Genomic DNA, 25810 nt, shown 5'->3' with positions numbered 1-25810 from the left:
GAGCAAATACAAATAACAAAATCACAATAAAATCATAAATTATATTAAAATAATTAAAAGCAGAATTAATTAAATTACTGTGCAGATGTCATGCATAGGCGCATGAGAAAAGAAATGTTTTTAACCTGGATTTAAACGTTTCTACATTTGGTGAAAGTTTAATCTCGGGTATTATATGGTATTCGGCTATTAATTTTCTTATGGAAAAAACACGCAATCGACATGTATTTGAAATAATCATTACTTTTAACTATGTATTGTGTGATCATACTTTTCTCAATCAGAAGAGAGGTTACTACGTGTCACCATGGTTACAGAACGAGCGTCTGTTGACGCTTGGGGGCGTGGTTTATCATGTTAAATCAGTTCCAGCGCTACGTTGAACTGGACACAGCAGAGCAAGACGAGCACAAAAGAGAAACTTTCTTCACTGTCTGAAAGAGGTAAACAGTGTTAATTAAACACACATTTGCAGTTTCTCGTCAAAGTCGCACGTAGCGTAAACTATGAGCATATTTTTAAGAATTTAAAGTAAGAGAATAAACATGCTAATGCTAACGTTAGCCTACTAGCTAGTTTCTGCGAAAACTATCCTCGTGGACTTTGGGCTCCAAATATTTGGACATTTTACTTTATTAACACATTTCTATCCATACATATTGCTCAAGAAAAGTAGACAAACAACGTCGATACAACTTTTAAGTTGCTCAATGTGTGTTTTCCGTCTTAGAGAATCTGGCAGGAATGTCTGAAGGGAGGATGCCCAGCTGGCCTGCCTCTGCGTCCAAAGGCTTCAGCTCCACTCCCGTTAAAAGCCAGGAGAAAACCACATCTAAGGGTCTAGATGACGATGTCGTGTCCGACGACGAAGACACGTTTTCCCTGCTTTCTCCCATCTACCATGACAGCTTTGACAGTGAGGATGAGGAGCTGCAGCGTCCAGCTTCATCGAGGCAGAGCGACGAATTGCTCTGCGAACGGCTCTGCAGATCACCTGTCAGGTACTGATGGGATTTAGAGATACTTTTGGTTCCTGATGTCGCCTAATCCTAATTTTTGTATATTCTATAGGTGTGAGCTACCTAAAAGGCCTTTGGGGATGGTGTCCAGTCCAGCTGTGCAGCTTGCAGACAACACTTCCCTCAGTGCATGGCAAACGTGGCTGTTGAACAAAGCCAAAGAAGATCGTCTAAAACTGGACAAGAAAGCAGAAGAGGCAGGAAATTATTACTCTCCTTGTGACATTTTTATTTGTTCAATACCCTCTTAATCATCAACTACCACTCTTTATGACCCTAACTTAGGAACGTTTACTCAAAGAAAAGAAAGAACAGCAGGAAAGGGAGCAGGAGCAAAAAAAGATTGCCATAGAAGAGAGGATCCAACGGTGGCTTCAAATCAAAAGAGAACAAGTAAAAGAATGTATTTGTTTAAATGTGTTTTAAAGTTGTACAAGAGTTCATTCTAAAGATATTGATGACCTGTTTCCTCTGTTTTCTCCTCCTGTAATTATAGGAGAGACAACAACAAGCGGTAAAACAAAGGAAAGAGGAAGAGGAGATGCAGCAGCAGCAGGAGAAGCAGAGGGAGATTGAACTGAAAGCTCAACAAAAGTATAGAGACTGGCTGCAGAAGAAAAATGAGGAAAAATTAGAAAGGGAAAAGAAGGACAAAGTAAAGTGACTCCTTTATCAGCTTTTCTAATTTCAAAACATACAATTTAAATGTTTTTTTTTTGTTTTTTTTTTAACCCTGACAGGAGGAAGCTGCTCTGAAGGAGGAGCAGGATAAGGAGCGCCGCAGGAGGGCAGAAGTAAAGTTTAAGGAGTGGCTGGTGAAAGCCAATGAAAAGAGCAAAACTAGCCCCAAATCACCTTGCAAGTCCAAAAGTAAGGTCATTTAAGTCATCAGGAAGTTATTAACTGGTGCCGTTTCATTTGACCAAACCTGTGCAGTGTGTTTGTCATTAACAGTAAAAATAAAACTACTGAATCAGATGTTGATTTTATTTTACTTTCCCTCCAGGTCCCTATGACAAAGCGTATCCAGCACCCAGTTTCTACAATCCCATCCCCTGGAAACCTATTCACATCCCTCCTCCTGAAACATCTGGACACCAAATGCCTTGCAAGAAGCCTCAGAAACAGAGAAGAAGCCAGCAAAGTTCCTGCTCTCCTTTAAGGCCAAGTTACACCACAACTTCAGCGCACTTGCTCCAGAGGAGATGACAAAGCAGCCGCAATCCTGTCGCTTAGTGACAGGAATCCATTGTGAATCAACTGGGATTCTGCTGAGTCACAGAATGATTATTTTTGTATGACATGGCCGCAGTGGCAAAGACGCAACACTGTACATTTTGTAATTCATCAGAACAACAAAAATATATACCAGAGAGATGTTTATATTTTATTTCTGATACTTGATGTTGCTTTCATACCACTGTATGTGTGTTCAAACCTGGAACATGTTTTCCTTTTATACTGTGAATTTGAATCAATTATTTGGATAAAAGATTCATGATCAAAGGTTTTTTTTCCACTCATCTTATTTTTATCATCAAGATAAAGCCAACAGAACTACATCAAACTGCTTTTAACAAGGCAGTCACCACACAACAGAAAGAAGGTGGCTGGTGGTTACAGCCTAAGACAGACCCCAGTTGCTCAAGTGCCCCTCACACACACACACACACACACACACACACACACACACACACACACACATTGTTCTGTGTCCAGCTGTGCCTTGTTCTTCTGTGGGCTGAGATGACGACAGAAACGAGTGTGGGAGTGGAGAGACAGCAACCGATTCAGACCAGTACGCTCATTCTGTTAACGTCTCGTCGTGAAGCCTGAGGTAACATCTTTCCAGTTACACTTTATGCTCAAACAACCATGTTTATATGGATTTTAAAGAACCACTGATGCAAACATGAGTGCATGGACATTGCTGCCATTTTTACATCTACATCTTTTAGTCTTTTATTGCTCTTAATAATTGGATTTTGACAGTTATTAATATGCTGAATAAGAAATTTTAAAACGGAGTTAGGCTAATCAATTAGAAGTTTTATTGTGATGGGTTGTTGCTTGTTTAATGGTATTAATATTGATTTAATTGGGCTGTATTCATTTGTTTACCTGCCCTGGGACCGCAGATGGGCATTGCTAATCTGGCACAGTGCATCTTTTCTGGGACGAATGTGTGTTGTGAATGGCCTCTTGAGAAATCATTTTAAAAAATTGTTTGTTTGTTTTATTCTGCAGTGTTTTGGTTGGACTCTCCCCTGTGGTGAACTCCTATCAGCTCAAAATATCACATGTTGTGGAATATGCTAGTTGTTCTTGTAAATAGCTTAGGATGGTATGTTTAAGCTGTTGGTATGACAGTATTGAGCCTCATGAGAAATACACTATTCACAAAAAGTTAGGGATATTCAGCTTTTGGGTGAAATTTCACAACAAGCCTAAAATGCATTCAAACCTGTACAGGTGAACTTAATGTGATCTTCTCTAAGCTTTTAAATGCACATGTCCAACTGTTAAATGTTTCAATAAATTTTGCACAAGTTGCTGTTCTCTAACAAGGAGCTTAACGGCAAAAATCACGGCAGGTGTGTGATCCTTGAATTGACCAATAAATGTCCTGGTTCAATTAGAGCTGGTGTTTAAACAGTTGTCCTCATCATGCTGTTCACATTTTGACATCATGAGACCAAGACGACACCTAACAATGGAACAACAGTCCCTTGCCATTGCGATGCTTCAAACAGGACGTTCTCAGACAGAAGTGGCCACTGAGCTTGGAGTGTCACAGAGTGTCATCAGCAGGTTGCAACAGAGATATGGAGAGACTGGAAGAGTCACAGAAAGGCCTAGAAGTGGACGTCCTTTGGCCACATCCCGTGCTGATGACCGCTACATTGTGAACACTGCCCTGAGAAACCGGATGATGAATGCCACTCAACTCCAGGCACGTTTAAGAGAGGTGAGAGGCACCCAAGTGTCACGTCAGACCATTCAAACCGTTTCCATCAGCGTGGTCTGCGTGCTAGACGACCTGCACGGGTACCTGACCACACCACCAGGCACAGGCATCATCGTCTTGCATGGGCCAGGGAGCATTTACGCTGGACGAGGAACCAGTGGGCCTCAGTGCTGTTCTCTGATGAAAGTCGATTCACACTGAGCAGAAATGATGGCCGGCAACGATGTTGGAGACGTCAGGGAGAGCGCTATGCATCAGCCACTGTTGTCACCAGGCGAGCTTTTGGTGGTGGCGGTGTTACAGTGTGGGCAGGGGTGTCCACTTGGTACAGAACTGCCCTACACTTTGTGAATGGTACAGTGACAAGCCCATACTACCTGAATAACATCATTAATCCAGTGATTGTGCCCCTACATGAACAGCACAGGCCTAATTTCATCTTCATGGACGACAATGCTCCTGCTCATCGAGGCCGCATCACCAGGGAACGGCTGTTGGAGACTGGTGTACCTCAAATGGAATGGCCTGCTCTCTCTCCAGACCTGAATCCCATTGAAAACCTGTGGGATCAGCTGAGCCGTCGTGTAGAGGCTCGAAACCCTGCACCCCAGAACCTCAATGACCTGAGGGCTGCCCTTCAAGAAGAGTGGGATGCCATGCCTCAGCAGGCAATAAGTTGCCTTGTGAACAGCATGAGACGTCGTTGTCAAGCTGTAATTGATGCTCAAGGGCACATGACGAGATATTGAGACGTTCACATTTTTTGTTGTGGTGTAACTACCATTGTTGTTACCTTTTGTGTTGAATGAATTTTTTTAGATAAGGAAATCAGTAGTGCATCCTTCTACTTAAATGTCTTACTTTTATGATATTATATCACTGTAGCATGAACGTATTGCATTTTCCATAAATTTCACCTGAAAGCCAAATATCCCTAACTTTTTGTGAGTAGTGTATTTGTAATCCATATATTTTCAGCTCATTTCGCCCCTCATGTCTTTGATGTATGGCAGTATGGAAAGGTTAAACAAGTTAATCATACAGTGAAACTCTGGGCCTCTTATAGTGATTTAAGTTTCAGGTCACTGACTTTTATGTCTGCCTCTTCCAGGTACTGGATCCTGTTATAAAGACTGAATACAAAACCAATATCCCAAGATGCAGTGGTGCCGGTGGGCTGGGAGTTCACACCTGCCAAGACAGGTAGGTGTGTCTTTAAGTACAGCAGAATCAAAGTAACTGGAAGAGAGGCGTACTGGGCACGGAGCGCCGGTCTAAAGGGCAGAAGTACAGACGTGTAGACATGAAGAACGTGGCTGATTGTAGAGATATTTATGATGAAGAAACAGCTTTTAGACTCTGATTTTTTTTATTTTAGCTTTTGTTTTAAGAATAATGGGATTACAAGGGTGGATTTATTATGATTCTTTTGTGTTTCACTGTGAAAGTCCTTAAATGAGGTAAAATGATGTGAGAAGCAAGCCGATGAACCGGATTCAACAGGAAAATGTTCAGTCGTTTTCTGTATTTTTTAATCTGAAAGTAAACATGGACTCACGCTCATAAAAACTCACTTTTCCTCTTTTTCTCACATGGATGTGACCGTCGTGTCTATGAATAGTCCCAGTTATTATTGACACAACTTAGAAGAAACCAGTTCTGTTGCATGGGGGCGCACAGGTCTTGAAGTTTTTTGTTTCAACCTCAGTTCTTATTTTTGTGTTTCCTTTCCAACATGCAGTCTGCAGAGCTGGACATTGAGGACTCTTTTGACTTTCTTTTTAAAATCATCCTGGTTGGGGATTCAAATGTTGGGAAGACGTGCATGGTGCACAGTTTCAAGTCTGGCATTTTCATTGAGACGCAGCAGAACACCATCGGAGTCGACTTCACCGTTCGCACTCTGAATATTGACGGCAAAAAGGTGAAGGTGGGTGGACTCATGTACGTTACGTTTGCAGTGAGTGAATATAGGTCGATCACAGATGACACGTGTACACATGCATGTCATAAAACATGTTTTTTCTTCTGGAGAAGAATTTGAATTTGTTGAACGTGTCTTACATAAAACTAATTTGTGTTTTCTTTCCAGAGGAGTGGCTGTGCTGCTCTAATGTTAATAAACACGTTGTGTGTTAGCTTTATGGGTGTTGTTGGTTTATGTGCATTTCTTATAATTTGCATAGTTTGAGGCATTGTACACACAAGTATTGGTAAAGATAAAGGATTGATAACCTTTAGGGTTTACAGCAGCACCGGATTGCTTACATAAATAGTATTCCAGTGTGAGGGACCAAGCTGACAGGATGAAGAACACAGGTGACTTAAAAAAAGATGGGTTTTTATTGACCCAAAGTTATTTTTTAACAAAAGAAATTGGGTCTTTAAAAGAAGTTAATTTTAGAAAACCTCAATCAAAGTTCTACAATAACTCAAAATAACTTGAAACTACCAGATTAGGTAACACAAAATCAAGTAAACAAACAGCTGAATGACCTAATTAACAAGAAACAAAGAGGAACGTAAATACTGGCTGATCAGATCAGTTACAAGCCGCAAGCACACATGCAAACAAATAAAGTTAAAAAAAAGACACAGAACCCAACACCCAGTTTTAATTATTCAAACAAAGCTGCTAATAAAAGAGATCAAGTAATAAAAAAAAAAAATAAAAAAAAAACTACTCAAAAGTGGAAAAAAAAGAACATAACAAACATTTGAAGAAACTAAACCAATGACCCACCTCCCTGAGGGAGTTTGTTCGGTAGCAGCCCCATGGCACTTCCTGCTTTTCAGTGCTGCCCCTCAGTGTTCACACTGCTCCCTCCAGCTCCAATAAAAAGAAAACATAAAGTTAAAATTAACAGATAAAATTTGTGCGCCAACACAAAATAACTAAAGCATTTCAACCAATTTTAAATAAACTAAAGTGTGTTGGTGGTTAGCGCCTTAATGTGTGGCTAAAGGTAGGGCGGTCACTAGGGCTGTGACAATATGCTTTTGTTTCGATTCGATTCCGATTTTTTGGGTGCCTATCCGATTTAAATTGCGATTCTCACAATTCTTTGATATTGCTAATTTTTGGAAGTAAAAAACAAAATAAATGTATACTATACAACTTTGCTTTTGCTCATCTTTTTTTTTTTATTTCAATGAGGAAAAAACAACACAATAAGCCAGACCATCATTCTGCTGCTATAATGCCCAAGAAGACAAGTAAAAAGATCAATAAAAAAAATAAAATGACAAAGATTTTTATAAAGGATTATTTTTATTTATTTGAAAAAAAAAAAAAAAAAGATTTTTTTAAAACAAAAAATCAATTTAATCGATGGCTGCACGGTGGCACAGTGGTTAGCACTGTGGCCTCACAGCAAGAAGGTCACTGGTTCAATCCTTGGCTGGGAGGGGTTTGGCCTTTCAGTGGCCTTTCTGTGTGGAGTTTGCATGTTCTCCTCATGTATGTGTGGGTTCCCTCCAGGTACTCCGGCTTCCTCCCACCATCTGAAGACATGCATGTTAGGTTAATTGGTTAAGTGGTTGTTCGTCTCTCTGTGTGGCCCTGCGATGGACTGGCGAGCTGTCCAGGGTGTACCCTGCCTGTTGCCCAAAGCCAGCTGGGATAGGCGACTCTGAATTGGATTAAGCGGTTTAGAAAATGAATGAAAAAATCGATTTAAAAATTGTGAAGCAAAAAAAATCCTGATTTTCGATTTGATTTTCCCGCCCCATAGTGGTCACATAATAACCTGATAACTCATATCTGTGCTCTGTGGTGTTGCAGATGCAGGTGTGGGACACTGCTGGACAAGAACGTTTCCGCACTATAACTCAGAGCTACTACCGCTGTGCTCACGGAGCCATGGTGGCCTACGACATCAGCCGACGCAGCACATTTGAATCTGTTCCCCACTGGATCAGGGAGGTGGAGCGGTATGGAGCTGCCAGTGTGGTGCTGATACTCATTGGTATGTACAGTGAAAGCAGACGGGATCTTCTGTGTTTGTCTGTAAACCCCAAAACAAAACAATGTTTAACAAAATTTGTCCCACCAATGAGCTCAAATTGCTGTTAAACTTTTAGCTTCTTTGCTAATTTAAAAGTTGTAAAAGATGAAGACCTAAAAAAATGGAACCTGTGTATTTTTAGCAGCATGTTTATTGGTTATTGTTGGTTAAATCGGTTTGCAGTGACTGAAGATGAGAACATTTTTAATGCGGTTGTGCCCAAAAATACACTGCCTGGCCAAACAAAGTCGCCATCAAAACAAAGGACACCGCATTTCATCAGACTCCAGCAGCCTCTCTGCAGCAGTGTTTGCCTCCTGTTCCCTGAACCGCTCTTTTATATTCGGAAACCCATTAATTCGGATCAGCATCTTGGAATATGGCCATGCTCATTCAGTATAGTTGGGTATCAGGTGACCTCATTCTCTGGACATGCAGTGTTCCTGAACCTAGACATGAACCTAGTCCTGAACCTAAACGTGAACCTAGGCACGACCCTAGTCCTGAACCTAGCCTTGAACCTAGTCCTGAACCTAGTCCTGAACCTAGCCTTGAACCTAGTCCTGAACCTAAACGTGAACCTAGGCACGACCCTAGTCCTGAACCTAGACGTGAACCTAGACGTGAACCTAGTCATGAACCTAGACGTGAACTTAGTCCTGAACCTAGACATGAACCTAGTCCTGAACCTAGACGTGAACTTAGTCCTGAACCTAGACATGAACCTAGTCCTGAACCTAAACGTGAACCTAGACATGAATCTAGTCCTCAACCTAGACCTGACCACCTGCAGCAACCCCAAAACTGCCCCCACAAGCTTGTACAGAACTCAATCTGCCTCTCTTCTTACCCTGATTCTCCAACACTCTGGAAAAGGGTCAGTCTGGACTCAGAGCTTCTTCCAGCTCCAGAGTCCGGTCTTTATGCTCCCAGAAAACTTATCAGTGGTTTTCTATTTACTGATTGTTCCTACTGTCACTATGAAACATGCTCCCGAGTTCTACTGTTGTTTTTCTTCCATCTGGTTTCACCAAACATTCCAGCGATCACCATCATTCAGGATGTTTTTTCCACCACATTTCTTCCCAGAAGACGATGCTTCCCCACCATCCTTCCAGTTTTAATGCTGCGTTGGACAGTTCTGAACCCAGTTTCAGTAGTTTCTGCATCTCTTTAGATGTTTTCTCTGCTTGATGCCGAAGATCTGCCCCTTCTGAAACAGACTTTTCTTTTCCACGGCCATGGATGTGAATTCCAACATGGTCGTTTAAGAAAGGAGAAGCTACTCGTTGCATCCGTTGGGGTGAAATAACTAGTTGCAGTAAATATCAAACAGGAAGTATTTAAATGTATTGATTTCATATCTCACTTTGTCACATAAAATAAGCAAATTATGTATTTAGAAAGTGTCACACAATGGTTATTAAAACATTTCTGTTGTAATACCTATTGATTGCTATAACTTCTGTTTCACCACTTTCCATTCTACTTTTACCCTCTTACAGGTAATAAGTCGGACCTCCATGCTAAGAGACAGGTGTTATTCGAGGATGCGTGCACTCTGGCGGAAAACAATGGTGTTCTGGCTGCTCTGGAAACTTCCGCCAAGGAGGCACAGAACGTGGAGGCTGCCTTCATCCTCATGGCCCGGGAGCTGATGGCACGCAACAGCATGAGCATCACAGACGAGGCTTCTCAGATCTGTCCCCAGTTCCGTTACAGTTTCTCTCAGGGGATAAATACGGTGTTTAGACCCGAGCACCAGAGGCCATGTGAAGGCCTATTGAATTGCTAGCATTTCTTCTTTGTTTTTCCAATTCTAGCCACCAATGAAATGCATTTTTGGTGGAACTGTGCACAAAAACTCATGTATGAGGCAAAAACATGGACAGAACAGCATTGAGCATCGTGGCAGTCCAGAAACTGCACATAACAAATGTTTATGAAAATTGTACCAAGTCAAATGAAAAAAAAATTCTTGGAATCATTAAAAAAAAAAAAACATTACAGGAAGTTGGACATTTTGAGTTAAGTCTTGATTTTGACTGTTGTTTGACTAATGTTTTGTTAAACTTTGCAGCTGCGGCGCCAGCATAATGTTGTTGATGATGATTTGTCTCAAATAGCAACCAGTATCTACCAGATCTCTAGTATGACCATAGTGCCTTCCTGGTCTAGTGTGCTCACAGTCACAACTGATTTTCCGCCCAATACTAACAGGAAGTGCCTTTACTTTAACTCGAGTTTCTTAAAGTCAATCAAACATGTTCTCTTTATGTCTGGTCGAACAATAATTGACATGATGCTTCAGTTTACACGACGTTATGATTCCAGTGGCGTCGTGTACAAGGTCAATCGTGTACAAGGCCATTAAACAGGAAGTAACTAACTTTTTAAAATAAAAAATACTTTATTTAAATTGACAATTTATATATATATATGTGTATATATATATATATATATATATATATATATATATATATATATATATATATATATATATATATATATATATATATATATGTGTATATATATATGTGTATATATAAATGTGTGTGTGTATATATATATATATATATATATATATATATATATATATATATATATATATATATATATATATATGTATAAATATGCGCACACACACACACACACACACACACACAAGTGACTTGGATATTACCCTGGAGGAGATCCAGCTGCACACCACCAGCCAGGAGTCTATCCCTCTGAGTCCCCATGCAGCTTTAGAAGTGTTTATGTTATGTTGCTTCACTAGATGTGAATAATACATCTAATTTGTAGTCTATCTAATTTACTTTTATCAATTTACTATAAATGTTTTGTATAGTGTGAAAATGTCATTTTCCTTGTGAAAACAGTTTTAATGGATTAGGATGATATTTTACTCCTGAAGCAATTTCTTGCTTTCTTTCAGCTTTTCTTCACATTTTTCCATTACAAGCTTCTTGGCACAGTGTATGGAGATATATTTGTGCTACAATGCACTTTTTTCAGGCCCTAGCTATCATAAGTAATCTGGAAGTCCAGGCATAAAAAGCAGATGTAGATATGAATCACAATGTTTCTCTCATGACAATTATTTCTAAATATACAAAACGTGCATGGCTTAATAGAAAGCAACATTTAGTGTTGAAGAATATTAACTTTATAATTTAATGAATTCTGAAAGTGATATTTTGTTCTGAATGCTAAATCTTATTGATTGCAAGAAAAGTATTTTTGTCTTTTTCCCGTCGTGTTTCATAGTTTGAGGCAAACAAAACAGACAAAAGTGCTGTGTCACTTTTTCCTTCAACAAGCTGAGGTTACAGGTTGAGGATGACGGACCCCAACAGACATGGGGTGGAACTGGACTCTAGGTCCCTTATTAGAAAAAGCAACATTTAATCACACATGCCTCCTGAACATCCTGACCAATTTTTGGCTCAGTGGGATAAAAGCCCTAGTGTATGGTGAGTTTTCGAGCATGTTCAGGCCTCCAAAAAAGTAATTAATTTATTAGGAGAATAATAATAAACGCTGCAAATAGTGCTCGAGCCTAATAATTTAAATAATGGAGGTTAAAGGTTGCTCTGATATTGATCCGCGCGCGGACACAGTCACAGTCAGAGCACCATCTAGTGGTGGCATGTTGTCACCACATTGTGGAGAAATCTGTTTTTCATTTCTCATACTGAAAATATTTCATGTAAAATATTTTAAATATTGTGCAGCTGAAATGCGCATGTAAATAAACGTGACTCTAACTTCTTCAACGCAGATTGTTGTAGCTCTTAAAACAAGAAAAAACTAAATGCATTGATAACACAAAAGCTGATCACACTCCTTTTACAGGATTTTATTAGCTCTGTTTCAGATACCTAATAATGCATAACTTTCACCTTAATGATGTTCTCTGTCAGAAAGTAGTCCACCCATGAGGGGGCAGGAAAGCGGAGGGTTCATCACCCTGGACGGTGGCTGACATGAGTCAAATGGTACGGTATGCATGTTCCATCTGAAGGCATCTGGGGAGCAACTAAGTATCAGAATGAATAAATGATGAATAATAATTGTATTCATCATTAAAAACAATTGTTTAAGATAATCAGAAACTGTACAAAGTTATACCCCCCCCCATACTTCTGTTAGTACAATTACATGAAGTACAACATGTACTACGTACCTCCTGCCTGTTCGGTAAAATCTGACTTTAAATGCAGCTCCTGCTGCTGTCTTTTGAGAATATTTACAACTTTAACATCATTAAAGCTGGGAAAAACATCTGTTTGAATGCATGAATGAACAGATAAATAATGAAAACTGTATTTATACATTATTTTTACTGTATTCATGTACATCAAAATGTTTGTACCAAGTAAATCCTCAGTGAATGAGCCTCAGGCCAAACTGATGTTTATAAAGCTGTTTATGTCTACAAGGTTTTACAAACACCAGCTGACTGTAGCAACAATGGAGGCAGATAATGACTTGGGTCCCAGAGTGAAACTCATCCCCACGGCAACGGTTCATGAAAGTAACATCACAGTACAGATACTTTGACTTCACTTCATCACAACGCAGCAATGGATGTGGTTTGTGCTGCAGGATCTACACACACATAAAACACAGATTTATCTGTAATTTGAGCTTTTTCATACACTGGAGAAGATTATAACAATACAGCAACCAATAAAAATATTGATGAGTTGAGTCACGCAGTTTATTAGGTAAAGACAAGAAAATGCTGTTTCACCAAACAACGCTCTCTGTGGTCCAATTAGACCTCCAAAATGATATGTTATAAGGATATATCCATGTTTCAGGTTCTTCGAAGGTCCTAAATTAAAACAATGTTGGCTTTTCAAGGCTTTGGCCTTCAGGTGAAGAGGAAATAATCATTGATCAATGTTCTTTAAACCATTCATTCATTCATTTTCTGAACCGCTTATTCCAATTCAGGGTCGCGGGGAAGCTGGAGCCTATCCCAGCTGGCTTTGGGCGACAGGCAGGGTACACCCTGGACAGCTCGCCAGTCCATCGCAGTTCTTTAAACCAGTGTTAATAAAAGTGTTTCTTATTAATTTTTTTTTTTTTTTAAAAAAAAGGTTGTTTTGGTGTCATGATTTCAGACAGAACAGCTTTGTTACAAAAGGGCTGTGGGTTGTGGGAGCTGCTGCCTCAGCAGGGAAATCCAGGCTTCCCTCCTTCCAGCCACATTTGCCAACTAATCGAGTGTGTGGGGGGAGGGGGGGGGGGCGATCCTGAGGTGTTCCCAGGCCAGACGTCTTCCCCAGGTCTCCTTCTGCTGGGACGCACCCGGAACACCTCCTCTGGTTAGACATCCAGCAGGCATCCTAACTAGATGCCTGAAACTCCCCATCTGGCTCCTCTCTACGTGGAGGAGCAGCCTCTCCCAGATAACTGAGCTTGTCTCTGTATCTCTAAGGGAGATCAGGCCACGCTGCTGAGGAAACTCATTTCAGCTGCCTGTATTTGAAGTCATTCTTTCAGTCATTCCCACAGCTGGAGACCACACGTGAAGGAATGAACATTGATCGAGTGGTCAAAGGAGAGCTTCGCCTTCTGGCATTTTACAAAATAAATCTATTTATTTGTGGGGATATTTAGCATTTATTACCATGTGATACGTCAAAATGATCAGTGTAGTTTTCTGTTTGCTGGTATCCATTAGGAGGCAGAAGTTAAATATTAGATTGTCAGATGTAGGGCTAATACCACAGGATGTCAATTCTGAACATGAGCTGAGGCGAAGCTGGAGTTTAGCTCCACTAGCTGAGCTGTGGACTTGTATGAACTATGAGTGTGTGTCAGATAAAAAGTGCAGAACAGGCCAAAGTGTTAAACTTTTCCTGTTTGATAAGTTAATCCACCAGGAATGAAAGCCTGTTTGAAGATGTTGCATTGTGTGTTAAATAAAGGGCTTTGCATGTTTTTATTTTCAGTATTTGTAGAGATGGAGGGGTGTGTAAAGCTGGTTTTAGACTTTGTTTTCCTATAAAATGCTTTCTGCAACATTCCTCTGGTTTAAGGGACGAAAAACCTTCTCTTTACTGGAGGACTGTACCGAGACAGCTTGACGGTAGACATCTTCATTAGACACACTGCATCTTTCATTTCTCTTCCTTTTTAATTGTTCTTTTCCATTTCATAGCTTCTACCGTGCAATAACAGAGGTCCACAGTTACACCTGCCTGTTACAAGTAGGATAACCAAAAACACCTCCAGTGGTGCTGCATCCGTCTTTAAGTCAGACACACATACCAGCTAGAAAATCTCCAGATTTTTTACATCTTGATAGAAAAATAGAACTTTTTTCCTCTGGACACTCTTACAATTTCATTTTGTGTGTTTCACAAAGAGATTGCACAGTATAAAAACTACTTTAGTCGCTTTAGTATTTACACATGAACCCTGGCTTAAAGACAAAACAAGCAGAAATATAACAGCGGTGAAAACAGCAACGCTCCATTGGAAGGCAAAGTTAGATGACAGAACACCATGCATAATAAAAATCTACCGTCATCTGAACAATAAGTGATTTTGTTGCAGAGCAGCTTTTGTGCCTTTTTTTTGCTCTCTGTATGAATCTGAACACGGTCCAGCTTCACGTGAAGCATGTGTACCTGAGTAACTACACAAACGTCATATATGCAGCGAAAAGATCCGATGACTTCTACAGACTCATTGGACACATCTGAGTCCTTAACTACATGCACTTTAGATACATAAAAACCCTGATATTCTTGTAAAAACACATAATAAAAGCTCTGGCACACTACCCTGCATGTAACTTTCATATCTTTTTAGTGTTAAAATGGCACTTTACTGCTTTTTGCAGGTGATTCTAATCCATCACGCAGTAACATGTTGTTTCTGTAATAAACTGAGAACATGATTTAAAAAAAAAAAAAACCAAACAAAAACACTTAAAAGCTTTGCTATAATCAGTTAAAGTTTAGCCTACAAAGCTGTGAGGGGGAAGCCAGAGTTTGTGAAGCACATCCTACTCCAGAGGCCAGCCTTCCTGCTTGAACACCATCTCCACCGCCTCCTTTACATCCTGCACCACCAAGGAGGGCTGCATGAGGCTGGGGTCAAAGTGGAAGTCTCTGTGACCATGAAAGATGCGTTGCTCGGTGACCGTTTGTGCTGGGTCCGACGGCAGCTCCTGCTGATCTCGGCTGTACACTCCTGTGCACACAAGGATGGAGCTGCACCCCTCAGGCCGGTCCGTCTCTGATCCGTACCCACCTGTTGCTCCACCAAATTCTGCAGATGTCATTTTACAGGTATCATCTATGGGATCTGTGCTGCTTCTAGCCTGCTTTTGAGCCTTGGCGTGGTGAGCTGCCTGGAGGTAGCGATTGTAGAGGTTGGCACCGTAAATGTCAGCCATGGGGTTATCGCTATAAAAACACATTAAAAACAATATCTGAAGTGACCAAATCAAGACAATATAGCCAAAATTAGGGACATTCTGTCTCAGAGTGATGCAGAAAAACTGGTTCACGCTTTTGTTACTTCGAGACTAGATTACTGTAACTCTATTACTGGGCTGTCCTAAATATGCCCTGAAAAGCCTTCAGCTGATCCAGAATTCTGCAGCCAGAGTCCTGACCAGAACCAGCAGGAGAGATCATATTTCTCCAGTTTTAGCCTCTCTTCATTGGCTGCCTGTTGAATCTAGAATAGAATTTAAAATCTTTCTCCTTACATATAAAGCCCTCCACAGCCAGGCACCACTATATATCAAAGACCTCATTGTTCCTTATATACCAAGCAGAGTACTTTGTTCGCAGACTGCAGGCTTACTTGTGGTTCCTAGAGTCTCAAAGAGCCGAGCAGGAGGCAGAGCCTTTGGTTATCAGGCCCCTCTTTTATGGAATAAGCTCCCAGTTAGTGTTAGGGAAGCAGACACCCTCCCCACCTTTAAGACTAGGCTGAAGACTTATCTTTTTGATAAGTCCTATAGCTAGGGATGGTTAGCATCCCTTAGTTATGCTGCTATAGGTTTAGACTGCTGAGGGACATTTCCTGATACACTGAGCTTCTTTTTCTTTATCTCTCTCTTTTATCCCCCCCCCCCCCAAAAAAAAAAAACAAAAAAAAAAAACAGTGTTGCATCATTAACATTGTCTTTCTGTCCTCTTCCCCCCACACAGCAGAGGCAGATGGCTGCCTGTCCTTGAGCCGAGTTCTGCCGGAGGTTTCCTTCCTGTTAAAAGGGAGTTTTTTCCTTCCCACTGTTGCCAGTGTGCTTGCTCAGGATGGAAGATTGAGTTGGACTCAACTCAATCTGTTGGTTTCCTTATACAGGACATTATAAATTGGCTTTCATTATGTTTTCTTCTCTGTCTGTAAGGCGTCTTTAGATGGCATTGCCATGATTTGACGCTATATAAATAAAGTTGAATTGAATTGACATACTGATAGTGTTCATTCACAACGACTCACCCGATGGCATACAGCCTCTTTACAGGTGTGGTCCATCCAAGTTTCTCCGCCTGCTGCTTCACCAGCAGCTCGGCATAATTATAAGTCACCACACTGGGCTTTCCGATCAACGCCTCGTACTTCAGCTCATAGCCTGTGACCTTCTTGTACAAATTCTCCAAGCACACCAGGAACATGCCGTGGCCAAATCTGCAACACATGGAATATTTAAAGCATAAGCATTGAGAGATTATGTTTCAGAGCACGATGCACATACATACCTTGGATTCTTCGCCTCTGCCATCCACAGCAGGTCCATGTTACAGGCCAGAACCGGGATATGAGGATACTGTGATGCATTCCAGGTTTTGCCTGGGTTTCCGCTGGTTAGAAGCACATCAACAATAAGCTGGAGGTTGGTTTCCCATCTGATTGGCTCTCCAAACAAAATAACAGCTGTAGAATAATGATATGAAAGATTAAATAGTTACCAAATAACTCTGTTTGTAGAAACTATTAACGGTTAGTAACTGTATAAATGTGTCAGCTGTTTGGGAAAATTACCGTCTATTGGACGTAAACCTTTAGTTGGTGGGATCTGTAAGACATTGTTGACAATAAGAGCAATCCTCAACTCTTTTTTTAAACAAACACAGGTTTAGTTAGTCCACTTACACTGTCTTTAGGTCTTCTGTTGTGATCCACAACATCTAGGACGGGGTATGCATCTCTGAGCATATCTATGGTAACAACGTTTTCAAAGCCCAGGCTGGCGTTCGAAGGGTTAAAGAAAAAAAAATCTGGGAAGGTACAAAGACTGAAAACTGATAACAAAGTGGAGCATGAACAAAAACACACTGAATAAACAGAGCGTGTCCATTGAGCTCAGGTCAACATCCAGAACGACAGCAGAAACCGGTGCCCTTTGGTTAAGACAGGATACTTGTGAGCAACCTCCTCGACGGGGCCCTGTCCCGAGACCAGCACGCACATTTTGTGAAACTGGGTAAACATTCGTAAAGGACTGTGAGACAGCATCACCTGGTCTGGAGACACCTGAGATAAGCAGAGCAAAGATTACAAAGGAAGAAACATGAGACAAAGCAAGCTGATCATGATTAGAAAGGGTTCCCGCTTACCTCCACCTCTAACAGATGTGACAGATGTTCAGCTTTGGCCTGTCTCATGCAGTTCCCAGCATTGGTGACAAACACAACTGGTACTTTGTACTTCCCATTGCGGTCCACCAGGTTCTTGAAACATTGCTTGGCTGCAGGGATCGGGGTCCTGCCTCGGACCAGCACCCCATCAATATCAAAGAGCAGCCCAAAGGAACTGGGACCACTGGGAGGGATCTAGGCCACAGAGTAGAAATGTGCAGAATGAGCATGAGATTGTTGATTAACTAATCTGAAGTGTCTCTGTCTATGATCTCATCTCTTCAGTGAAGTTTAGAGACTTTGTTCTCTGAGTAGCTCATAAAAGTGCAGAATAAAATGTTTATTGGAGTAGAATAATAATAAAGATAAATACAAAGCCCATAAATGTGGTAATCATAACTGTCCATTGATTAATGCAAGCATTGTGTTTTATTTGATAAATCTATTAACATTTATTACTGTAAATGACAAAGTAAATCACTACTTCTAACACTCCATATTCCTATATGAAATTAAATGAAAAATACTTTATTAATCCCCAAAGGTTAATTCATATATATATTGTTATATGTTTACAAAGATGTGACTTACGTTACAATAATTTCTTGAGGAGGAACACGAGGTGTTTTCTTGCTTTGCTGCTCCTTCACAGCTTGATTTCAGCAGCTGCCAACAACTTCTAAAAGACTTCAGTCTCTGCATGTTTTCAGGCACTTATGTGGGAAAAGAAAACCCGAAGAACAAACTACAGTAGAGCTATCTTAGAAATAACGATATAACTGTCGATTTAGCTAAACTGACAGCTCAGAAAACCAATCAACATATCGATATTGAGTCAATGCTTAACTTCTGCAGTCTTCTCCTGTTTGTGTTGCAGCCTCCATTCAGCAACACGAGCTAATGACAGCCCGGGCGCATGCGCAGAGCAGCGACCGGAGAACCTCACCATTACGTCACCGGAAACACGTGATGGTTTCGCTTCTGTGAAAATGAAACTGTTTGGTGGAAATATTAAGTTTCGGTAGCGTAAAAGTCCCAACAATCAGTTTCAAATCGTATTATTATTATTATTAATAATAATAATAATAATAATAATAATAATTATTATTATTATTCAATTCAATTAATTAAATTAAACTTTGTCAAATCACGGCAATGCCATCTCAAGACTCTTTACAGACAGAAAAAAAAAACATAATGAAAGCCAATTCATAATAGCCTTTATGAGGAAACCAACAGATTGAGTTGGATATTAATAACAATAATTTATTTGTTCATTTTCCGAACCGCTTAATCCAATTCAGGGTCGTGGGAAGCTGGAGCCTATCCAAGCCCGGATTATCCAATGGGCATTATGGACACATGCCCAGGGGCCCATGCCCACTTGGGACCCACCTAGGGCGAACACCAGCAGTTTGGACATGAAACAAAATGTACATAAAAGCCAGATAGTTACACCACAGTGTGTGTTGCTTTTGGTACCACTGGCTGAGAGATGTTAGAAATCTTGTTTCACAGTGTATCGTTCACAATTTTCACAAAGTTGAGGTGGGAAAGGAGGCCCCTGGAACACTCAGGGCCCAGGGGCCTGTGCACTTTTAATCCGGCTCTGAACCTATCCCAGCAGTCTTTGGGCGAAAGGCAGGGTATACCCTGGCCAGGTCGCCAGTCCACTGCAGGGCAATAATAATAATACGAATAATAATTAAAGACTTTAAAGATAATTGAGGACATGTAAGAGTATGTTTTCTCTCATGACTTAAACATTTTAGAAGTTTAACCAAACAAAAAGTAATATTCAGCCGAATGAGTTAAGTAAAATTTAATATTTTATGTAATTGTTTTGACTGAATTTTTAATTTTTCAAAATTCAATTTCATTTTACGCTATGAATACAAAACATTAACTGCAGTCAAAATATACATTACATGTCAGAGGTTGTTTATTAAGTTTTCGTGAAGTTTATCTTTTCAGTATGACATATTAACAGAGGTGGCAATTCCTGGTCCAGACAGTAAAAGTCCTGCCATGTTTCTGGATCTACCTGTACATTTATATCAGGTGTTTTTCACTAACAAGCTTGTTTACCTGGCAAACAAACGCTGCTCATTAAATTCAGCTGGTCTGGCGACTGGTCGGACTTTTACTTTCTGGCCCAGGAATCACCACCTCTGCATATTAATATAACAGCTAGTGTTTTAATGAACACATTGATTTATGCATTTTGTATATGTGTGACGATAAAAACATTTAGGTAAGAAAAAGCAGATTTAATCAGCTATTGTGCTGTTTGCATAGCAATGACATTTACAACGACTAGACTAAACAACAAACGACTTGACATCACTGGAGGGGAATCCAGGTGACTTGGAAAAGGCAGCAGCTCTCCCCAGCAGGACGGTGGGGCAAAACCACCAAAATCCATAAGATCCTTATTAGATTTGATTCATATATATCAAAAGTCCATCCATTTATTTAACGTAATCCAAAAAGGAAACCTTTATTGGTTTAAAGCAAAAATAAAAAAATATATATCAATATATCAAAAGTTTAAATGTCACTAACACAAGAACAAGCATCCATAACATCAGTAATTACATGGAAACCAATACGCAGTCCTTTCTTCAGCTAAATCTCAGCTCATTTTCCAGTCCGTAGATTTTAGCTTTCAGTGTCATCAGCTCTCCCTGAAGCTTCTTCGTCCTGGTGTTGCTCTGGCGGACCTCATGCAGAATGGCCAAGTCCTGGTTTGGCCCAATATTTAAGGTGACCTAAAGAATAAAAAGTATTTTAGTGAACGCAATAAAAGTAATAATTGTAATGGAGATGCCGTCGTTATGAGACTGATTCGCCTTCTCACCTTGAGGAGCTGTTTTTCTACGTCTTTGAGTTTCTGTCTGAGGTGTTTCAGGTCCGTCTTGAAGCCTTCCACCTCCATAGCCCTCCTCTTCTCTAACGCCTCGTAACGCTGCGTCATCAGCTGGAGACGCTTGGCCATTTTGTCTGAACGTTCCTGTTCACACAAGTACCATGAATAAAAAACTCAGACTCATCAACCAGAAGATGTGTAAATGGATTCACACATAAGAATCTTTTAAATAAATAAGTAAACCTTAAATATTTCCCTGCCGACGTCTCCTTCCTCCCTGATCTGGGACAGCTCTGTCTCCAGAGTGATGCACTGCTCTCTGAACATCTCTGCCAGACAGTGAGCTTGCTTCAGATCCTCCTGCAGTGCCTGAAAAAACAGCAATTTAAGATAAAAAAAAAAAGAAAAAAAAGAAAAACAGCAGTTATACTGGTCAGTAAAAGAAGAAATTGGTACCTTTAACTCCTCCTTGTGTGGTTGCTCTAACTGTGGCAGTGGCCGAGGAAGAGGAAGGGTCGTGCTGGTGCTGGGTTGCCACGGTTTCCCCTGCTCGGCGCCGGCAGGCCTGGCCTTTCTAAGGCGGTTGTGGCACGAGTCCAACTCCCTCAGCAGCCGATCCTTTTCAACCATCCAGCTCTTCTCGTTGACTCGAGCATCAAACTTTAGCTGCAAGAAATCTCTGGTGCTCTCATGCAGCAAGTTCTGAGTCCGCTGGAGCCTGGTGGGTCAGCAGGGATGAGTTAGCGTCCAGACACGCTACCCAGTGTAGGATGGTGAAAGTGTTTCGCACGGTGAGCTGCACGTAAGCTGCACGTAAGCTGACTCACTTGTCAGTCAGAGATGCGATGCGCTCCTGGTCTTTTTGCCGTTGTGCCTGCGCCTCCTCTGTTTTAATCCTTCGATCTTCCAGTAGAGTCTCTGTCTGCTCTTTGGCCAAACGAGTCTGTTCCTCCATCTGAGCCTGCAGCGCCTCCACCTGGAAACAAGATGGATTCTGTACCTGTGCCTGAACTCATGGCACCAAAGTCACTTAACGAATTTCATCCAGCAGCGCTGATTTCCATATAAAACATACACTGGAGAAACTGGACCCACTCCAGTTCTTACAGGTAGATAGAGGTGCTGAAGATGCTGCAGGCACCTGATTTCATGACGTCCAGGGTTAAAAACTTTGCATGTTTGTTTTTTTTTTTTTTAAAAACTTATCCTGTCCAGAATTAACGTTAGAATGATGGTCTGGGTGCGTGTTGTGTAAAGAAAATTTGTTTTTTCAAAAGGAGATTTATTCATATAAAGATCTCCATGATAGTTTAAGTTTTTTATTTTATTTGACTTTTCTTTTGCATTTACTTTAACCCAGTGGTTCCCAAACTGGGGGGTGGGTTCCCCCAGGGGGGCCGCGGCAAGGCTAAATAAAACTTGGGAGTTTTTACATTGGATAAATGTGTAAAAGTAGTCACAGGAAATGATGATAAATCAACAAGAGAGACTTAAAGTAATAAAAAAGGGAACAAACTATGATGGAGCATATCTGTCCCTGCTTGACCAGTAATAACTAATTGTGGGTAATAATGAGACCACAGTCTTTTGCATGTACCAAAATATTATCATCTAATATGATGAAGTATGAAGCCAAACAAGTTACAACACCACTTTGGTACTTTTCATCCTCAACACAAAGAAAAGCCTGCAAGTTACTTTACAAATAAACTATCCAACTATCATATATAACAAAGTTGTTTTACTACTTATAGTAGTACTACTACTCATAGAAAACTCCACTCACATAAAGTAGTTTGCAGAGATTCCTGGTTTAAAATGTTTCACACTAAAGTAGAAAAATGGATAATAATACTGGTGCTAATTATAGTTAACTACAAGACAGCCACTAAAACTAAAGACGTATTTCTTAGTATGTTTCAGTTCATGTGGTGGGGGGGTGGGGGGGGGGGGGGGGGGGTCGACATTATTGTCTTCGATGAAAAGGGGCTCTGCAGGAAAAGTTTGGAAACCACTGCTGTAACCAACCACAACTCACCATCAGAAGTAACGTTGCTCCTGATGGACTTCTTACACAACAGGTCCCAGAAAGTACGCATGGACGTTGTTTTACTGAAAGCTTCTACCTGCTCTCCTCAAAGATCTGTTATTTCACTGCTTTTGTTTCAATGAAAGCCAAAACTGTAACAACAGCTGTCTACAACTCCAGTCCTCGAGATCTGCCATCCTGCAGGATTTAGCGTTTTCCCGCTGCAACACACCTGACCCAAAGCAATGGCTTCTCAACAGGCAGGTGCAGAAGATGACAAGTTATTGGAGAACCTTTAACCTGTATGAACCTGTAGCGGTCCATACCTGCCGCCAATGGGGAAGCCAACTAAAAGAAAGAAAGTGGAATCCTACCTGTAGCAACAACGTCTGATTATCATTTTTGTATTGATCCAAACTCTCGTTGTTCAGTCCAACAGCTGGTTTGGGTCTCCTGCTACTTTCTGCTCAAACATAAAACCAACATTGAAAAAGCATTATTTAATTTATAAAGCTTTAGTTTAACACAAATGTTGTTGCTTTCGAACCTTTCACAGCTGGTTTTAACTTTGTGGGCCTGAGACTGAGGTTGTCCTCAAATCTGGACTCTGGGAGCCTCTGTGCGATGGTGACCTGAAATCACAGAAATAATTTTTTTAAAGCATATTTAACTCTAAGAATAAGCAAATAAAGCTACAATTTATTTGTTTTTGGATTTGCAATATATGAAAGAAGAGCTAACATCACTATTCTCATATTTTAAATTAGCATTTATTACTTTTTAAAAGATAGTGATAAAAAACATCATTTAATAACTAGAACTGTCATCATATTGTACATCATTTGTCATAGTATGGAAATAAAGTAAATTACTAAGAAAATCTTACTTCTTAAATGAAATACAAACAAATCTCTCCCAAAAATAAACAATAAATAATTCCACAAACTGATGAATAAATAATGCAGGTTAAATATGGGCTATGGGTGTGTATGTAAGTCGCTTTGGATGAAAGCGTCTGCTAAATGACTGTAGAATAGAATATCAGTCCAAACGTGTGCTGCGATGAAGTGGGAAAGCACCTTGTGAGGAGGTTCCCTGTGAAAATACGTTATCTCTCCCGCATCAGGACCAACAAGAGCAAGAAGGTGTTGGATTTTCTTCCTGTCTTCCAACTCTCTGCAAAACAGTGAATAGTTTTAAGACATTATGGTGGGAGCTGTGGAAATGAAGCCAAGTTAGGACTTACAGCTGCTTGAGGAGCGCGTGAAGCAGAAAACTGATGGAAACTTTAGTGTTTTACATGACTGATGTCATGTGCTGCTGTACAAGAGCCAGAGAACAAGATGAAGTTTGATGACTGTTTCTTTGCCATTGAGTCGTCGGCAGACAGTTGCTGCGTCACTCTGGTGTTTTGTGAACCACGAGAAGCAGAAAAAGATCAGAGCTTCTCTTTATTGGGAAACTGAAGAAATGAGAGGTTGTGATCTCAACAAGTGGACATGACCCCATGAAGGGTTCCTCAGCCCCCCCTGGAATAGACTGTTAACCTCTGGTCTTCCTGTCTGTCAGGATAGACCTGATCCCTGATCCTGAAATGGGCTGACCTATTGAAGAGAGAAAAGGACTTTGCCAGGCAACCATCATCGCCCTGAATACTTTTAGTCTGGATCATCTGGATATTTACATCCCAACAAGTTACTATATCAGAGGTCATCAGCATTTCCTGTAATAATGAGGAAATCCTAGTGACTACAAGAAGGCCCTGTAAGACGCCGTGGGGCCCTCATTAAACATAGTTATAATGCAACAGTAGACTGGAAATCAGACTTTGCTCAACAATCAAACCACCAGTTAGGAGCTGCAAAGACTGGATTCAAAACAAAATGATTAAATGGAAAATAAGCAGCAGATTGCAAAAGAAGTAATGCTGCTGGAGGGTCTGAAGAGAGGGAAAACGTGAAATTACCTGCGCAGGAAGATGAGAGTTTGTATAAAATATGTCAAATGGACAGAGTCACATGTCCACATGCAGCGGGAATAAAAATTAGGAATGCTAGTAAATAGGCTGAGGAGGGTGTTTCTTCCAGGTCGGTCCGGTCTCAAGAGACTAATGCAGGGAGGACTGGTCAAAAGCAACCATCAATGGGCTAATGGGAGGGGCGGTGGGGGGAATGGGGGGGTTACAGCCTGTTATTTCTACATAAGACTCAAGTGATACAATCTGAGAGAAGACTGAACGGCATGACTCGAACTGAAGAGTCCCACTACACCTACGGTTTAGAAGTACAAGTACTGGATTTAAGTGAAACGAAGGAATAATAAGGAATTGTAATAATAAGGAACCGGGTCCAAAGCGAATTGATTTTCATTTCAAGATCATCACGGATCTCGTTCTCCACTACCGAAGATGAAATTCTAAAAGGTCAAAGCACCAGAGCCTACAGTCCACCCAGCAGGCGGGACCAGGCCTCAGGAAAGACACAAGAAAACCTGGAGGAGAGTCCATCATTCTCAGCGCTGAGTCTAACACCTCCACACTTCCATCCTCGACAAAAAAGAGCCAGAAGGAGCGTCCATTATCACCAGCACCTAGTCAACCCTCTCTGGGGCCTTGGGAGGAGCAGGTGCATGGAGGACCTGAGAGGAGCCAAAGAGTGCCAAACCCTGGGTGCTGATCCAGCACCAGGAAATACCCATCATGCTCATCAAACTGGTTACAGGTCCATGAGTGTTAGTATGACAGTATTTCACAAAGAAGGATGTAGAAGACCATCGAGACCTTTCTAATGTTCAACCATCTCTTCTCTCTTCTCCCTGCAGACGGGTTTACTCAACCAAATCTGCTCATTGTTCATCTTTCTCCTTTTTTACAGAAGACGAGCGTGAACGTGAAAGATTCTGCTCATCTTTCTTTCTTTTTTTCGTTGCAGAAAACCTCCTGTTTTCAGTTCCCTCCCCTACAGACACGTTGCCTGACCTCTGACTGCTGTACGGTGGAAACCGCTATGTGCTTTCTAAACTAAAACTTTGATATGACCACTAATCTCACAAATAATATTATGTAAACTAGTTGTTTTATTATTACTGATTTTGACTTTTTTTTTTTTTTAAAATCTAGCCTCAGTCTAAGAGCTTTAAGTCTGTTATACCTTATATATTCCAACAGCACTGAATCCACATTCAACCTTTCAACTGTATGCAAATTTTAATTTGTTAAAAAATATAAAATAAAATCTATCAATAATCCTTTTTTTCAGACCAAGAAATGCAACTGCTGTGGTGTTCATACTAATGGTCT

The 25810-nt window shown here is 40.7% G+C and overlaps 4 protein-coding genes across 4 annotated transcripts; 2 read left to right on the top strand and 2 right to left on the bottom strand.

Annotated features, from left to right (window-relative positions):
• Positions 1 to 367: 367 nt before the first annotated feature.
• ccdc34 (coiled-coil domain containing 34) lies at positions 368 to 2363 on the top strand. The gene is made up of 7 exons (XM_079258163.1): positions 368 to 443; positions 731 to 1001; positions 1072 to 1216; positions 1305 to 1412; positions 1516 to 1674; positions 1760 to 1889; positions 2026 to 2363. Exons 2-7 carry the CDS (start codon positions 745 to 747, stop codon positions 2226 to 2228), a joined length of 1002 nt encoding a protein of 333 aa, XP_079114289.1. The 5' UTR covers positions 368 to 443; positions 731 to 744; the 3' UTR covers positions 2229 to 2363.
• Positions 2364 to 2838: 475 nt separating this feature from the next.
• On the top strand, positions 2839 to 9845 carry LOC306762369 (ras-related protein Rab-19-like). The gene is made up of 5 exons (XM_079248812.1): positions 2839 to 2856; positions 5099 to 5190; positions 5729 to 5917; positions 7772 to 7955; positions 9500 to 9845. Exons 2-5 carry the CDS (start codon positions 5146 to 5148, stop codon positions 9787 to 9789), a joined length of 708 nt encoding a protein of 235 aa, XP_079104938.1. The 5' UTR covers positions 2839 to 2856; positions 5099 to 5145; the 3' UTR covers positions 9790 to 9845.
• A 4426-nt stretch (positions 9846 to 14271) lies between these two features.
• Positions 14272 to 18490, bottom strand: hdhd5 (haloacid dehalogenase like hydrolase domain containing 5). The gene is made up of 8 exons (XM_079259692.1): positions 18206 to 18490; positions 17594 to 17809; positions 17398 to 17510; positions 17130 to 17223; positions 17019 to 17052; positions 16736 to 16910; positions 16476 to 16664; positions 14272 to 15427 (listed from the first exon to the last, which is right to left on the bottom strand). Exons 1-8 carry the CDS (start codon positions 18314 to 18316, stop codon positions 15025 to 15027), a joined length of 1335 nt encoding a protein of 444 aa, XP_079115818.1. The 5' UTR covers positions 18317 to 18490; the 3' UTR covers positions 14272 to 15024.
• Positions 18491 to 20181: 1691 nt separating this feature from the next.
• On the bottom strand, positions 20182 to 25209 carry LOC306769520 (coiled-coil domain-containing protein 77-like; the record flags this gene model as incomplete). Its single annotated transcript, XM_079258157.1, has 10 exons — positions 20182 to 20385; positions 20475 to 20627; positions 20727 to 20852; positions 20940 to 21201; positions 21311 to 21459; positions 22887 to 22975; positions 23060 to 23144; positions 23592 to 23688; positions 24117 to 24184; positions 25111 to 25209. 10 exons carry the CDS (start codon positions 25207 to 25209, stop codon positions 20239 to 20241), a joined length of 1275 nt encoding a protein of 424 aa, XP_079114283.1. The 3' UTR covers positions 20182 to 20238.
• Between the last annotated feature and the right edge of the window lie 601 nt (positions 25210 to 25810).

This window comes from Telmatherina bonti (assembly GCF_933228915.1).
Source record: "Telmatherina bonti genome assembly, chromosome: 2".
Lineage (NCBI taxonomy): Eukaryota > Metazoa > Chordata > Actinopteri > Atheriniformes > Telmatherinidae > Telmatherina > Telmatherina bonti.
This window is presented reverse-complemented; position numbering and strand designations above follow the sequence as displayed.